The sequence below is a fragment of the Mus caroli genome, unplaced genomic scaffold, assembly GCF_978045245.1.
Source record: "Mus caroli unplaced genomic scaffold, Mus_caroli_1 scaffold_1, whole genome shotgun sequence".
Taxonomy (NCBI): domain Eukaryota; kingdom Metazoa; phylum Chordata; class Mammalia; order Rodentia; family Muridae; genus Mus; species Mus caroli.
Window position 1 is genome coordinate 178125806 of NW_028227256.1, and position 15936 is coordinate 178141741.

Consider the following 15936-nt stretch of genomic DNA (forward strand, 5'->3'; position numbering starts at 1 on the left):
CATAAGACACTAGGTATGCTATGTTCTACTCCGTCAGGATGGGGGTCCTTACAAGAAGAGGAATCACAGCTTGGCACATATAGAGGAAGATCAGATGAAGATCCAGGAAAGAGAAAGTAATTTGTAAGCCATGGAGAGAGACTTCAGAAAAGACTAACCCTGCTGTTACCTTAATCTCACACTTCCACCCTCAAGAACTATGTGAAAATAAATCTCTGTTGTATCAACTAACCAGGCTGTGGCTCTTTCTTAATAACAATAGAAATATAACACATTTCCTAAATTTAGTTATATTTCTGGTGGCTTTTTATAAATTCCACTAGATTTCTTTCTCTGCCGACACACATCTTGTGTTCAAACAATAGTTTTACTTCTTTCACCCTAAAGGTCTTTTATTTCTTTTTCTTGTGTGACAACACTGACCAGGACATCAAGGGTGTCACATAGTTCAAACTGGCTTTGCATTTGCATTGTATTTGAAATGGGACTGTTGGGATTATAGGCACATGGTGCCTCACTGAGCCTTCCAAGTACAATGTTGAACAAGAGTGATAATCAGGGACGCCTAACCTCTTACGGTAGAGCACATCTGCCCATCCTTTACTGTTAGAGGATGATGTCAGCTAAAGATTTTACACCACTGCTCTTTATACATATTAATTTTATAGCATCAATCAGTAAAAATCCCATCCCAAAATCGAGCAAATTGGGGGGAGTGTCCCAGAAAAGTTAGGGAGTAACTAGTTGTAAAGAACTGGCATAAGGAGAGTAGCAACAAGCACAGAGCCTGTGAGTGATCCACACGGCACTGATCAAGCTTTGCCAGCTGTGGTACCAGGGTGCATGTGTTGCTCAAATGCCACGCCTCTTTGGATTTTTTTTTTCTTTTTTGGAGCCTTCTTTACCTCCCCATATGCCCTCCCTTCCCCAACACCGCATTAAAACCAAGGAGAGGTGGGTGTAGCGAACTTTATTGATGGTATTCAAGAGAGTAGGGAAGGTTCCCTAGGCTCCTCCTGTTACTATAGGGGTCTGGGGTGGAAATTGTGAGGGAGATGCTCAGTGTTGGGGCTGAGTTGGGATAGGGACTCCTCAGCAACTGAGGGCCTCTCTTTTGCTCTCAGTGTCCTTGCTCGGGTGGGTGGTCCAGGGTTTCTTACTCCTTGGAGGCCATGTAGGCCATGAGGTCCACTACCCTGTTGCTGTAGCCGTATTCATTGTCATACCAGGAAATGAGCTTGACAAAGTTGTCATTGAGAGCAATGCCAGCCCCGGCATCGAAGGTGGAAGAGTGGGAGTTGCTGTTGAAGTCACAGGAGACAACCTGGTCCTCAGTGTAGCCCAAGATGCCCTTCAGTGGGCCCTCAGATGCCTGCTTCACCACCTTCTTGATGTCATCATACTTGGCAGGTTTCTCCAGGTGGCACATCAAATCCACACCGGACACATTGGAGGTAGGAACACAGAAGGCCATGCCAGTGAGCTTCCCGTTCAGCTCTGGGATGACCTTGCCCACAGCCTTGGCAGCACCAGTGGATGCAGGGATGATGTTCTGGCAGCCCCACAGCCATCACATCACAGCTTTCCAGAGGGGCCATCCACAGTCTTCTGAGTGGCAGTGATGGCATGGACCGTGGTCATGAGCCCTTCCACGATGCCAAAGTTGTCATGGATGACCTTGGCCAGGGGGGTTAAGCAGTTGGTGGTGCAGGATGCATTGCCGACAATCTTGAGTGAGTTGTCATATTTCTTGTGGTTCACACCTATCACAAACATGGGGGCATCGGCAAAAGGGGTGGAGATGATGACCCTTTTGGCTCCACCCTTCAAGTGGGCCCCGGCCTTCTCCATGGTGGTGAAGACACCAGTAGACTCCACGACATACTCAGCACCAGCATCACCCCATTTGATGTTAGCGGGGTCTCGCTCCTGGAAGATGGTGATGGGCTTCCCATTGATGACAAGTTTCCCATTCTCGGCCTTGACTGTGCCGTTGAATTTGCCGTGGGTGGAGTCATACTGGAACATTTAGATCATGTAGTCGAGGTCAATGAAGGGGTCGTTGATGGCAACAATCTCCACTTTGCCATGTAGAGAGCAGATGGCAACCCTGGTGACCAGGCGCCCAATACGGCCAAATCCGTTCACACCAGCCTTCACCATTTTGTCTATGGGATGAGGCTGGCACTGCACAAGAAGATGCACTGTCTCTGGAACAGGGAGGAGCAGAGAGCTGCCTCTTTGAATTTTAATTTCTAGTGTAAATGAAGCCTGTAACAACGCCTACCTGACAGTGTTGTTATAAGGTTGACAATATGCAAATTGTTTTTCTCGTGTGTGTGTGTGTGTGTGTGTGTGTGTGTGTGTGTCTGTGTGTGTGTCTGTGTCTGTGCGTGTGTTAGAGGTAGGGAGGGATTGCTGAGACAGGATCTCAGATAGCCCAAGATGCTTTCAAACTCTTGATGTAGCTAATAATGACTTTGAACTTCTTATCTTCCTGCCTCCACCACTACAGTGCTGGATTACAGATTCGTGTCACTAGGCCAACAAGCCTGGTTTATGCAGTGCTGAGGATCAATCACAGGGCATAATGCTAGGAAGGCATTCTGTTACCCATACTATGTCCTTAGTCCTGTATACATATTCAAAATGTGCCTAAACCAGTGTCTGGAAATAGCAAACACTATGTCAAAGTGTTAACTTTTGCTTTACGTTGTGGGAGCCAGCTAGATTCTATGGTAGGATACAAAGCCCTCTGTGCTGACTTCCAATCTGGGGACTTAAACCCTGCCAAACCCCCTCAGTGTCATGGTTAGGACTATCGTCTGTCTCCCTTACATCCAAGCCAGAAGTTCCATCTCCATGTCCTGTCTGACAGCAGCTGACTGGCCAAGGATTACTCAGAGACTAAGGGCATGTTCCAGCAGCCTTCGTTTCTCACTAGGGAAGGTTGACTGACTCACCTACAAGAGACAATAGCAACCAGGAACAGCTTCTCAGGGGCTGGCAAGGTAGAGTTTTGTGGGAGCTTTGCTAGGCTCTTCAGTTGCTTCTACTGAGGCATTTATCACCTCTCAGATTAGACTTCAGAGATTGAGCAACTCCTCTTCCTGCCACTAGGGACCAAAGGAGGGAGTCTAGATAGAGGTGGCTTCTTTGTCTCAGGGTAATGCTAGAACACACACAAGACAGGCATCTTTATTCAGCCCCATTGAGGGTGAGAGGGAAACCAGATTCAAGCCTTTCAGGGTATGTTAAAAAAAATAAAACAAAAACAAAAAACAAAAACAAAACAAACCAAACCAGAAAGGACTTGTCTGATTCCAGGAATTCCTGGCTGGAAGGGCTCTTGGTTTCAAATTTGCTTGAGTCTTTTCCTGACCAAGCTGCAGGTTGCTTTGCTCACTTCAACGGTATTGTTACATAAACAAGTAAGCTGTCTGCTTGCTACAGGCGGTCAGGTTTTCCATCCGAGGTTTGGCTAATCAGGATATATGGGCGGATACAAGCTTAGGATTCTTAAATCTCCTAAGCCTCGCAGCTGTGTTCCCTGTTTCCACTAAACGCTAGAGTTTAAGATTTAGGGAATTATGCAAAACAGGCTTGCAGTGCCGGGTGGGGCTTAAGTGTGTGTGTATGGGGGCAGGGAGTGTCCCCCGCCCTCCAGTGTCGCCTGGTGCCCCCCCCCTTTTATTTGAGGGTGGAGTAGAACCCTTGAAAACGCAGGAGTAAATTCACAGGAGACTGAGCAAGTGGTTGAAGACATTGATCAGGCCTCAGCCCCAGGACTATGCTTTTTCTTAAAATAACTTTTTGAGAGTTGAGTGCAAAAATATGAGAACAGCATAGCCTCTGTGTGCGTTTATAGATAACTGCTTAACGCAGAGCTCCTTCACACATCTAGCCTACAAGACACTCAGCAGCTCACAGTCCAACCAGTCTTCCAAAATTCTACCCTGATGCATTAAAACCTGAAACTGTGCAAGGAAATGCCCCGCAATATATGCAATATACCTTGTAAAAAGTTGCCTATTGTAGTGTACAAGTACACCCCCTGCTTATGCAGAATATTACCCCTCTTTCAATGCTAGAAAAATCGCCCCTAGCAGCTTTGTTTAGCACAAACACTCAAAACTTTATTAAAAACAGTTTTCAAACGTAGCTTCATAAAACTAGACACCAGCAAACCTTGGTCGAGGGATGGAAAATAAATCGTATATCTTTAACCCGCAGAAGTTAAAGTCTTTTTTTTTTTTTTTTTTTTTGTTAGCTAACAATGGAAACTTTTTTTTTAAGTGTTTCCCTCCCTCGGTTTGCCAAGCAATAGAAAAAAAAAAAAAAAGAAGAAAAGAAAAACTTGTTCCGCTGAGTTCAACCCCAGACAGGCTCACAACTTCCTTCCTGCTTTCCTCCCCCAAGCCCCCGCCTCTCTGCCTCCTCCCTCAACCCCCAACTTTTTTTTTTTAAATCTTACATTGAACAAACACTGAAGTAGCAGGGTGCAGACGCTGACAGCGGTAGTGTCTCCAACCAAGTACAGAGCAGCGCAGGGTCGGCCTGGCGGTGTCCCCTCCGGGATCGCCTAGTCCCTGCGCCGGTACATTCAGCCTCGTTGCACCCCACTTTTTCCGTCTTCCATAAGTTGTTGCGGAAACCCTTTGGGTGCTTTTTTATTTTTATTTTTTTTAAAAAAAACTTTAAGCCACCTGGTCTGTACGAGCCCGGAGTCCCCGGGGCATGTCGCCTGCACGGGACCTGGGAGTCTAAGCAATTGCAGGTAAGCGTGGCGGCTCCTTCCTGGCCCTCGTCTCTGAACCCTCTTTCCGCTCCATCTGTGCTGGGGTTCCTCTGGGTGTTCCGGGGTCCGAGCACAGCACTGAGGGGTGGGCTAGAACGACGGAGAAGGGAGGCTGATTTGGGACGGTAGCGTGGCGTAGCCTTGGGGGCAGAGGAGGCGATTCGACTTTCCCATCGCCTTCCGGGCCGCTGCGCCGCCACCACCTCCCCGGCGCGCTGCGGGCGTCTGGGGCTCGGCTTGCCCGGCGGCTCCGCTGGCGCCAGGCGAGGCTGCCCGGGATGCGCGAGGCCCTGCCCTCGGCCGGCCGCGCTGCTCCGGGGCTTAGCTTGCCGGACTCCGCAGGGCTGCAAATTCTCAGGCCTGCACAATTAGAAGGCCTCCGGGCTGCAACTGTGCAAGCAAGCCCAGAGTTCCTCCGAGGGGTGTGGGTCCCGGAGGGGGCAGCCGGGTCCTCGCTAACAGGATGCGCGCTGGGCTGAGTAGCTGCGGACATGCATCCCCCCCCCTCCCAAACACACACACACACACACACACACACACACACACACACACACACACACTCACTGCAGGGTCTGAGGGGACAGTAGGGAGCCACCAGGATTGATTCCAGTGCTGGATACTGCAAAGTTTGCTCCCTGGCGCGCACGCGTGCCCACATTCACAAAACACACTTGTTTGGAGACAGACAGATATCAAGGCTAGTGCTGAAAAGTGCCTGGACTGCCCCACCCCCACCCCGCGCTCTTCCCGGCCTTTCATAGGCCGAGAGGCATAGCCCCAGACCAGGATCAGAAAGAAAACAGTGGGCACACAAGTCCCCTTCCAGGTCTCGGCTCCAGCAGCGGTTTGGGGAAGGCAGGTCCGGGTCAGGTTCCCTGTGACTTGGACTCTGATGTCCTGAGAGGGTGGAGCAGGGTTGCCTGTCATCCTCGACAGCCGGTGTTTGCTCTGGCCAAGGGAACCTGGCCAGTCTCGCGGAGGGAACCAGCGAGTTGCACCTCCTCCCTCGGCCATCCGCGTGGCTATCGAGACTAATTTCAGAATTTGGGATTCTAGGTGTTCTTGGAGTGTATCACAAGCTGGGGGAGGTGGACCACGGCCGGAAAATACCAATAGAGGCCATATCGAGGCGGCCCGGCTTGCCTCCTCACTGAGCATCACAATTCCTGTAGGCTAGACATCCAGGGGCACCCGTCCCCAGCAGATTGGGGTCCTGGGGCTCCCTTTGCTCTGTGCCCTCTGCGGGTGGGCTCTCTCCACCCCACCCCCTTGATGCCTTCGGGAATTCTGACTTTTCTCCTTGTGTCTCCACAGCCGCGAAATCGTTTATGGAGCTTGGGGCGGGGGTCGAGCCCGCGATTTTGCCCTGTGCCCGCCGCCTAGGCCATGCTGCTCCATCGGCGCGCAGAGCTACGGCCGCCGGGCCTCCTGGACTAAGCCGGGAGCCGCGGGAGGAGGAGGCGCCGGCGGTGGAGCGGGACGGAGAGCCGCGGCGGCGGGCGGACCCAGTACTATGGCTGTGTACTGCTATGCCCTCAATAGCCTGGTGATCATGAACAGCACCAACGAGCTCAAGAGTGGCGGCCCCCGGCCCAGCGGCAGCGAGACGCCCCAGCCCTCCGGGAGGGCCGCACTGAGCCCCGGCAGCGTCTTCAGCCCTGGGAGAGGCGCTTCCTTTCTCTTCCCCCCAGCAGAGTCGCTGTCGCTGGAGGAGCCCGGGAGTCCTGGGGGCTGGCGCAGCGGCCGGCGCAGGCTGAATAGTAGCAGCGGTAGCGGAGGTGGCAGCAGCAGCAGCAACAGCAGCAGCAGCAGTGGCGTGGGCAGTCCCAGTTGGGCTGGCCGCCTGCGAGGGGACGCGCAGCAGGTGGTGGCGGCCCGCATCCTCTCCCCACCTGGGCCAGAGGAGGCCCAGAGGAAGCTGCGGATTCTGCAGCGCGAGTTGCAAAATGTGCAGGTGAACCAGAAAGTGGGCATGTTCGAGGCGCAAATCCAGGCACAGAGCTCTGCCATTCAAGCGCCCCGAAGCCCGCGTTTGGGTAGGGCTCGTTCGCCCTCCCCGTGTCCCTTCCGAAGTAGCAGCCAGCCCCCCGGAAGGGTCTTGGCTCCGTGCTCTCCAAGTGAGGAACGGAGAACAAAGTCTTGGGGAGAACAATGTACAGAAACCCCAGATACCAACTCTGGAAGGAGAAGCAGACTCAGCACACACCCCTCGAAGGACAAGGAGGGAGTGGCCCCTCTTTTAGGCCCAGCCAGCCCGACCAGGTTAGGGACTCAGAGTCCATCTACTTCCGTAAGAATGGAAAGAGGTACCCCGGCCAGTCCCTGCTGTGGCTCACCCACACCCATGGAAACTGACAAGAGGGTTGCTCCCTCACTGGAGCGCTTTGGAACTAGCTTAACGTTGGCTACTAAAGTGGCAGCTTCAGCCGCATCCGCTGGACCACACCCTGGACATGATTCTGCCCTCATGGAGACAGACTGTGAGCTCGGGGGCATGCGCCCCTGGGAGGCCCAGATGGAGAGACGGGAGCAGTTTCTGGGCAGGGAGACCGGCTCAGCCCCAGAGCCTGTCCGGACCCACATGAGAGAACCCCCTGGAAGTGTGGGAAGAGGAATTCATTCTGTTGGTGGGCAGGGCTCCTGGACACCTGAAGTCATCAAAAGACCAGAAGAGAGGGCTGTGACTGCCCAAAGCTCAGAGCCCTCAGAGGACCCGAGATGGTCTAGACTGCCTGGAGACCTGGATTCCGTAGGACCTGAGAAGGGAGGAAGTAGGATCCCAGGGATGCGAGGGCCCCAGCAGACCCTGGACAGTGAGGGAGAAGGCTCTCCAGCACTGGGCTTGCTTGGGGGCAGCCAGGCAGCACAGCCAGGGGTTAGGGGTGTGGAGGAAGGAGTTCATTATGGCAGAATGCTGGAACCTTTACCACCTGGGGAAGTAACAACAAAATTGAAAGAACCCCAGTGCCTCCCCGGGGACAGGATGGGAATGCAGCCTGAGAGTTCCATAGTTTGGCCCAGTGCCTTGGAGGAAGCTCCCCTGATCTGGACACGTGACACGGGGGTACAGTCGAAGGGGGCTTGGGGAAGCCAGCTGCCAGACGGAGATGCTCACCCTAGCTGCCAAGAGATGCCCCCAGACCAGAAGGACAAGGCCTCCTTAAAAGAGGCCTGCAGCCCCAGCAACATCCCGGCCATCCCTGCAGTCATCATTACAGATATGGGTGCTCAGGAGGATGGAGGGCTAGAGGAGATCCAAGGAAGCCCTCGGGGTCCCCTGCCTCTGAGGAAACTGTCGTCCTCCTCAGCCTCCTCCACTGGCTTCTCCTCTTCTTACGATGACTCGGAGGAGGACATCTCCAGTGACCCTGAGCGCACGCTGGACCCTAACTCAGCCTTTTTGCGTACCCTGGACCAGCAGAAGCCCAGAGTGGTGAGTGTTGCCGCGCAAGCAGACCTTGGATGCTCCATGCATCATCCTAGTTTTCTTACTTTTTGCTGAGCGGGAAAGACCCTGAGCAGGGGTCTGGTAAAGTCACAATCTCTCTCTATAGGCGGGTTTGTTGTGGGCCAAGCACTCTGAAGACTGGGCAGTGAGTTTAAGTTGTTCTTACGGTACAGGTCTTTCAAAATGGGTCTGAAGGAACTTAAGATTTGTGTATGTCAACCATAATAAACCTTCCTAATTTCCAAAGCTGGTGAGCAGAGATGCTCCGCGTTGCTTTGACTTGATGGAGTGAAACACTTCATTTCATGGTTTATTCAGGCTGACAAAGATATCTATTGGCTTAACTCAGCCTCTACTCCTAGGCAGGAGTGTGAGTGATGAGATCCTGTGACAAGCCCCTGACCTCTGCAGATGTGGTTGTGTGGCTGATCTACGGTTTGAGCAACGATTGAGATCCACACATAAGTTAGGCAGCAGTTGGCTGTATCAGTGTCAGTCAACGTAACTAATATGCAGTGTGACGTGCGAGATAAATGGAAAAGTATCGTTTGAGCCAAGTAGATCTTTCATTTGACTTGAGTCGTCTGAGTTAGGCACATGGTGTCTCCTTAGGAGTGTAAGTTGGGACAGGTCCACTTCTGGTACATGTTTACATGTATGTTCGTTACACTAATGCTTGGTCTGTCTGAGGCAGTGGCAGATGCTCGTTCCGACTGTGTTGCTGATCTCATTTTTGGGCTGAGGTCAGTCTCTTTCAGAAGGTAATTGTTGAAGCTAGCTCTTCTAAAATGGGATGGCCTTTCTCTTGCCTCTCCATGGAGGATGGGGAATTTCCTTACCTGGCATGCAAGAGGTTGTAGGGCTTCCTTGTGGGGAAAGCCACAGGGTATTTTAACGGGTAGCCTTCTAGTTTCATCCTGAATGTGAGATTCCACCCATTTGTACCCCAGTAACTTTCTCCATCCTTCCTGGGTGTATTACAGTTCCACTCAACACACTTCACTAAGAAATTTTGGGCTCTAAAACACAATCCTTTCCAGCTTCCATTTCAGAAATCATGGTCTAGTTCTGAAGAGCAGCAATCTCTTTCTCTGTTTCCTGCTGGTAGTCTAGAAAGACAAATGTGTTTGCAAACAGGAGTCCTAATCAGTCTGTCGTTTGGGGGCCCGGACAGGGCTCCAGGCACCTTGCACCTGCTGCCAGTATTATCACCTTTAGAAAAAGGGCAGGCGGGCAGGCGGGCAGGCGGGCAGGCGGGCAGGCGGGCAGGTGGGCAGTCTGCCTCAGGGGACAGTGGTCACAGGGAAGCTGGGAAATGCATCTTTTTGAAGGTGAGGCTCAATTTCTCTGCCCTCTGCTCAGCAGTTACTTGTAAGTAAGAGAGGGTCTTCTCCCCGTTTGTTTTGAAACCCCAAAGCTGGGCTGGCACACCCAAATAGCCCTGAGTTGTTATGCAGTTTCCACTTGCCCTTTCTGTGGTGGCTGAGCAGCTCCTGCTGACTGCTTGCCAAAACGTCTTGTTTGGGAGTGAGTTAAAGGGGAGATAAATAATAACAGGTAACAGGTAAACTGGTTTTGTTGTTGTTGTTGTTGTTGTTGTTGTTTTTCTTCATTTGTCAGATTAAAAGCAGATAAGTAACCAGGGAGGAACTGGTAAGAGAGGCTCAGAGGTGAGATGCTGTTCACTCTACCTCCCGCCTTTGAACAGGTTCTTTTAGACACCCACAAAGTGGAGTTAGGGAGAAAGACACCACCAGCCTGCTTTGCTCTCTGAAGCGTGTGTGTGTGTGTGTGTGTGTGTGTGTGAGAGAGAGAGAGAGAGAGAGAGAGAGAGAGAGAGAGAGAGAGAGAGAGAGAAAGGGGCAGAGAGACAGAATATGTGTGCTCGCGTGCGCATGCGCATTGGGGTTAGATGAGTGTGGGTAATCAACTGGAAATTATGGAATCCTAGGGACTTTTGCGCTTTGGTTGAGAGCTTGCACTATGAGCAGAGGTCTCTTTTTAGGCTAATCGTGATGGTGGAGCTTATCTGGCAAACTGTCTGCTCATTGGATCAAAAAAATCACTCATCCCCCGAGATTGCTATTTTGTCCGCAGAAGGCCAGACATCTTGATGGACCTGGGAGGCCTGTGGGCTGCCCGTTTGATGTTTGGTAGATGAAGTCTAAAGTGTCCCTGCCTGTGCTTCTCTAAACCCTTCTGCGTTCTCCTCGGACTCGCTTCTGTGTGTATGGCACCACTGCACGACCTCTGAGCACGTTCCCACTTGCCCACTTCGCCTCACACTCATGCTCGCCCTCGCCTTCGCATTGCTCGTACACACCAACACGTGCCTACACATGCTCACACTCAACTCCTGCCTGCCCCCTCACACCCATTCACTCAAACACGTAGGTTGGAAGTGGCATGTTCACACAACCAACCCCAGGCCTCTGAGCCAAACTAGATCCTGAGGATTTTTACCGCTGCCCCGCCTTCCCAAGTGCCCACTACGGCACACTGCCCCACACTGCCTCATGCCTGATTGGGTGTACAGGCAGAATGTGACAGCATATCTACGTCTTCAGGATCAGACACTTGGGATTTGCTTGGAAGGAACAATCATGCATCCTTCTGCAGCAGTTTAAATTCTGGCCCACTCACACTTCCTGTTCCCTGAGCTCTGAACAGAACCAAATGGCACTGAGCAAGGATGGTGCCCCCTTTCTACTTCCCCCATAGCAGAAAGCATTTATTTCTTATCCTCCTAGATCATTCTATTCAAGAGCCTGGGGCATTAAGATTCCAGGTAGAGAGTATAACATTACAACGCAGAAGCCTCTTAACTTATAAAATAGATTGGATTGGTTTGTTCCAAAATTCTACTATCAATAATGTGTATGCACAAAAAATGGAACAAGGGTCCAGAAAGATGGATCAGCAGGTAAAGATGCTACCAGGCTGAAGACCAGAGTTTGATACCCAGAACCTAAAGGGTAGAAGGAAGGAATTGGTTCTAGCAAGTCATCTATGGCATGCACGCCTATCTACCTACCCTCCCCCACATATACATACGCATGCACAAACACATGCACGCATGTATGCATGCAAAAATTCATAAAATAAAATGTAAAAAAAAAGTATATTAAAAAACTCCAAAACAGTGGTCTAATACCTGTAGACTATATAAGGGAGTAGACTATCAGAGAGCCTCTGCCTCCTGGTCTTTACTACTTTTAAGGGCCACTGGAATTTTGTTTCTTTGGACTTTATTGTGTGTGTGTGTGGGGGGGGGGAGTGTTATTGAGCAGTTTTGCTTCTTTTTAGTGAAGAATGAATTTGTAAACATAGCACAATTTAACCTGTTTGAGATGATTGTGTGTGTGTGTGTGTGTCTGTGTGTGTCTGTGTGTATATGTGTGTGTTGATTTTATGTTTGATTATCTAATAGCGAACACTTTTAAGTGGACACTTTAAAAGGTTTATTTGTGTGTGTGTGTAAACACAAGTGTGTGGAAATGCTTCCAGAGGTCAGGGCATGTGTGGGGTCCCTGGAGCGACTGTGAGTTGCCTGATTTGGGGATTGAGAAAAGAACTCCAGGTCTGCAGAAACCCCAAGTGCTCCTAGCTGCTGAGGCATCGCTCCAGCCTCTGGAAACTTTAGATGAGGATGCTGAAGGTTCAGATGTGGGGCTCAGATGGCACTTTCTGTTTCCCAAAGATGGGGGGCCCATCTGTCTGTCTTTCTGTCTGTCTGTCTGTCTGTCTGTCTGTCTGTCTGTCTTTCTCTCTTGGACACAGGGGATTCTAGATCTAGGGGCCCTGGAGTCATTTATCTGAGATCCTGGGAATTAATCTGACAAAAAAAAAAAAACCCTAAGATTCAAAAAGCAACAGGACCTGGGACACACACGGGAAGGCCCTGACTCTCTGGCACCATTTTCTCTTTCTCCATTGTGCATAATATGAGGATGATTCAAGGGGGTCCACCTCACCCCAACTTTCTGCAAATACTTAATTCTAGATACCCACAGCTCTATACTTGGTGGGTGTGAAGCATGGGTCAACATGTTTGGCGATGTGACAAAGGATCCTTTGACATGGGCCATGACATTAAGGTCCAAACCAGGCACCTTTAAATGTATGCTTTTATTGAAGCCCGTTGACTGATGGTCCTGTCTCTCTTCCTCCCTTTACCAGAAGATAGGCTCTTTGTAACTTCACATTGAAAAGGAAAAAAAAAAAAGAAAGAAAAAAAAACCAAATAGATAAAAACCAACCAATCAACGAACCAGACAACCATAATCACCGTCAGAACAAAGCGACAGCACCACAACTGAGGTTTTCATCGTAATCACTCAGATCTTAGGGAGTCTTCTGATAGGACGCCATAGCTTTAACCCCAAGGAAAGTGTAACAGCTACAAATAAAAAGAACATAACTCCCCATCCTACCCCGCCCCAGATGTATATGTTTGGAAACAGGCTTTGTGACACAGAGCCAAAATGTCCCTTCAAAGCATTGTCTTATCAGAGATGAAGTCTTTCTTTCATTAAATGGATAGGGAGGAAGAAAGGTGGACCCTCCGACATCACTTTTCATGAGAACGTTTACACTCTGCAAAAATACGTTTTGAGACATACCTTGCCTTTAGGTTTAAATACAAAAATAGGAAGCCTATCAGCTGTCGATTGCAGGGAAATGGATTTCAAGTATGGCAAACCTCATCCTCAGAGCTCTGTTTGTAAGAGCTGACTTGCTACCAAGTCACCTTTCGGACTTTGTTGGTACATGCTTGCTAAATGTAGTTATAGATTAGATTCATTTTCTATAGTTTATTTAAATCCCCAGGGGTACTGATAACATTATTTAGATTTGTTTTATTTTGCCTGGTACCAACTTAGTCACCTAAAGGTAGATTTTTTTTTTTTTTTTAAGAACTAAGTGGAAAGAATTTTATCTTGCGGAAAAACCTCTGTAGATTTTAGATAATCAACAGGCGATTCAGAATTAACTCAAGAATTCTTTTAAATTACCTTGTGAAGCCAGGTGTGATGGTGTGTGCCTGTAATGTCAGCACACACCCACCCGGGCTGACCCTGAAGAATTTCCAGTGTGACGTCAGCCTGGACTGTATAGCTCGCTCCTATCTCAAAACTAAGCAAATAAATAAATTGCACTGTGGTCACGTTATCAGTGTGGAGGAATCTATATGGGTTTGGTTATAGGAGCTGACAGCTTGGCATTGAAAATATGTAGGCTGTGCTCTAGGCTCCATGAGAAACATGGTTTGCTGTGATTGTGTGTGTATGTGTGTGTGTGTGTGTGTGTGTGTGTGTGTGTGTGTATGTGTGTGTGGTGTGACTCCTTTATTTTCTTATGAATCAGAGGAGGGCATTGCTTCCCACCAACTGTAAACTCTCTGATTTTACAAAAAGTTTGCTAGAGTTCCACCTGCCCCTTGAGGATTTTACGGGACCTTGAGAGTGTCGTATGGTCAGCCATCTACTCTTAACTCCCTGACCCAACTAATGATGGGCCTGCAGGTGGTCTCAGGAGCCTGAGCAGAGCCTTGCTTTTCCCTTAAGAACCACAGAGAGTGTCCATCTGACTGTGGATGGCCATCTTGGAAGTCTGGAAGGATCAGCAGCCTTGGTCTCCAGGTCCCAGCCCAGGTCAGCCCTGACTGGTGGTACAGTTCTGCCTCTGGCCTCAAGCTGAGACCCTCCTATTTATCTTGTCATCTTCTCACCAAGCCTTCCCACTCTGTCCCGTTTTACCGGTGGGCACAGTAGCTCTAACCCATTTTTCAGGTGAACTATTGGTATAAAGACAGCTTAAGTCTCCTTTGCTGGAAGACAAGGCATACAAGCATATGTGATCTCATTTTATGTTTTTATATTAAAAATAGCAAAATGATTTCTCCTGGTTCCATATTGAACATTGTCTGCATATCCCGAAGATTGTATGCATAGTCAGGGAAGCAGTAGAGTTCTTTTTCTCCAAGGTCACATCTTATAGAAGAAAAACCATGGCCTGGCACATGTTCAACATTGTCATGGGACCCATGTTCACATCCACAAATGAGCTTCTTCTTAAAACTTTTTAAAATTAATTTTATTTAAAAAAAAAACAATTTTATTTTTTACTTATTCATTTTGCATCCCTCTTACTGCCCTTTCCCTGTCATCCCTCCCCATCCCCTTCTCCTCTGAGCAGATGGGGCCTTCTCTGGGTATCCCCCTACCCTAGCACTTCAATTCTCTGCAAGGCGTTTCCTCTCCCACTGAGGTCAGACAAGGCAACCCAGCTAGTAGAACATATCCCACATACAGGTAACAGCTTTTGGGAAAGCCCCCACGCCAGTTGTTCGGGACCCACATGAAGACCAAGCTGCACATCAGCTACATATGTGCGGGGAGGCCTAGGTCCAGCCTGTGTATGTTCTTTGGTTGGTGCTTCAGTCTCTGAGAGCCCTGGGTCCAGGTTAGTTGACTCTGTTGGTTTTCCTGTGGAGTTCCCATCCCCTTCAGGGCCCGCAGTCCTTCCTCCTATTCTTCCATAAGAGTCCCCAAGCTCCATCCACCGTTTGGCTGTGTGTCTGTATCTGTCTGAGTCAGCTGCTGCTGGATAGAGCCTCTCAGAGGACAACTTTCTCCTGTCTGCAAGCAGAACAGAGTATCATTAATAGTGTCAGGGACTGGTGCTGGCCCATGGGATGGGTCTCAAGTTGGGCCGGTTTCACAAGGCTTCTTATTTGATACAATTGTGTAGTGGATGGTTCAGGGGAGACTGCTCTGGCAGTTCCTACTTAAAGGATGGAACTTCTAGGGTTTGTTCCTTACTCACTTTTAAAGATTCTACTTCAAAAAGCTGGCTTAGTGGGTAAGGCACTTGCTGTGCAAACCTGAAGACCCGAGTTCAATCCCTGGAACCTTCATAATGGCAGAAGGAGAGAATCAACCATGCACAGTTGTTATCTGGCTTCCACATACATGCTGTGCCACGCATACGCATTCATACACATCACGTGTGTGCATACAACAACAACAATAAAATAACATGAAAAGTAAAGTATTTGCTAAATGAGAGAGGGAGGGGAAAAGTATCTATTATCTATCCATTGGAAAAGTGTTGACCTGTCTTGGAAGTGCATGAAGAGAAAATTGCACAGTAAAGGCAAGTTCATTGCTGATCTCCTAAGCCCTGATGCTGCAGGGATAAGCAAGCTAGACTTGGGTTTGGAATGTCGGGGCCACACATGGTCTGTAAACCACTGGAGAACTAGCGAGAGTTGGGGCAGCCTTATGGAGTGGTGAGAGTTCCATCCCACAGTGTGATAAAGTGTCCTGTGTAGTGTCACAGAGTAGTGGCTCAGTGAAAAAAGAGACAGCATTGTTGGAAGATTGTGAGTGCTGCAGAGGCAGGGGGAAACGGGATTCTGTGTAAGAAAGCCTCCTTAGCATCTCCAAGACCTCACTGACCACTTTCACCCTGACACACTCCTTCAGAACAATTTGCCTCCGGCTGAAAGGCTAACATCAAAAGTTTTCCAAAGACTGGAATTCCCCAGCTGCTGTGCACTTGGTGTCCCTTGGTGTGGCTTTGATGTCTACTTAGAAGAAGGCTGGTCTTAGCTTCCACTTCAGTCCTAGTACCTACATGCAGGGTTGGGAATTTCTTTGAGGGTTGGGGCTCAAAAGAGAAGGTC

The 15936-nt window shown here is 49.5% G+C and overlaps 1 protein-coding gene and 1 pseudogene across 1 annotated transcript in view; one reads left to right on the plus strand and one right to left on the minus strand.

Moving 5' to 3' along the window:
- Positions 1-1141: 1141 nt before the first annotated feature.
- LOC110289817 (glyceraldehyde-3-phosphate dehydrogenase pseudogene) lies at positions 1142-2204 on the minus strand (annotated as a pseudogene).
- Positions 2205-4461: 2257 nt separating this feature from the next.
- Itpkb (inositol-trisphosphate 3-kinase B) overlaps positions 4462-15936 on the plus strand; it is a 94799-nt gene continuing 83324 nt past the window's right edge. The window contains exons 1-2 of the mRNA XM_021156196.3: positions 4462-4777; positions 6113-8231. Coding sequence (XP_021011855.1) covers positions 6312-8231 — 1920 coding nt within the window. The 5' untranslated portion in view covers positions 4462-4777; positions 6113-6311. The remainder of the gene's footprint in view (positions 4778-6112; positions 8232-15936) is intronic.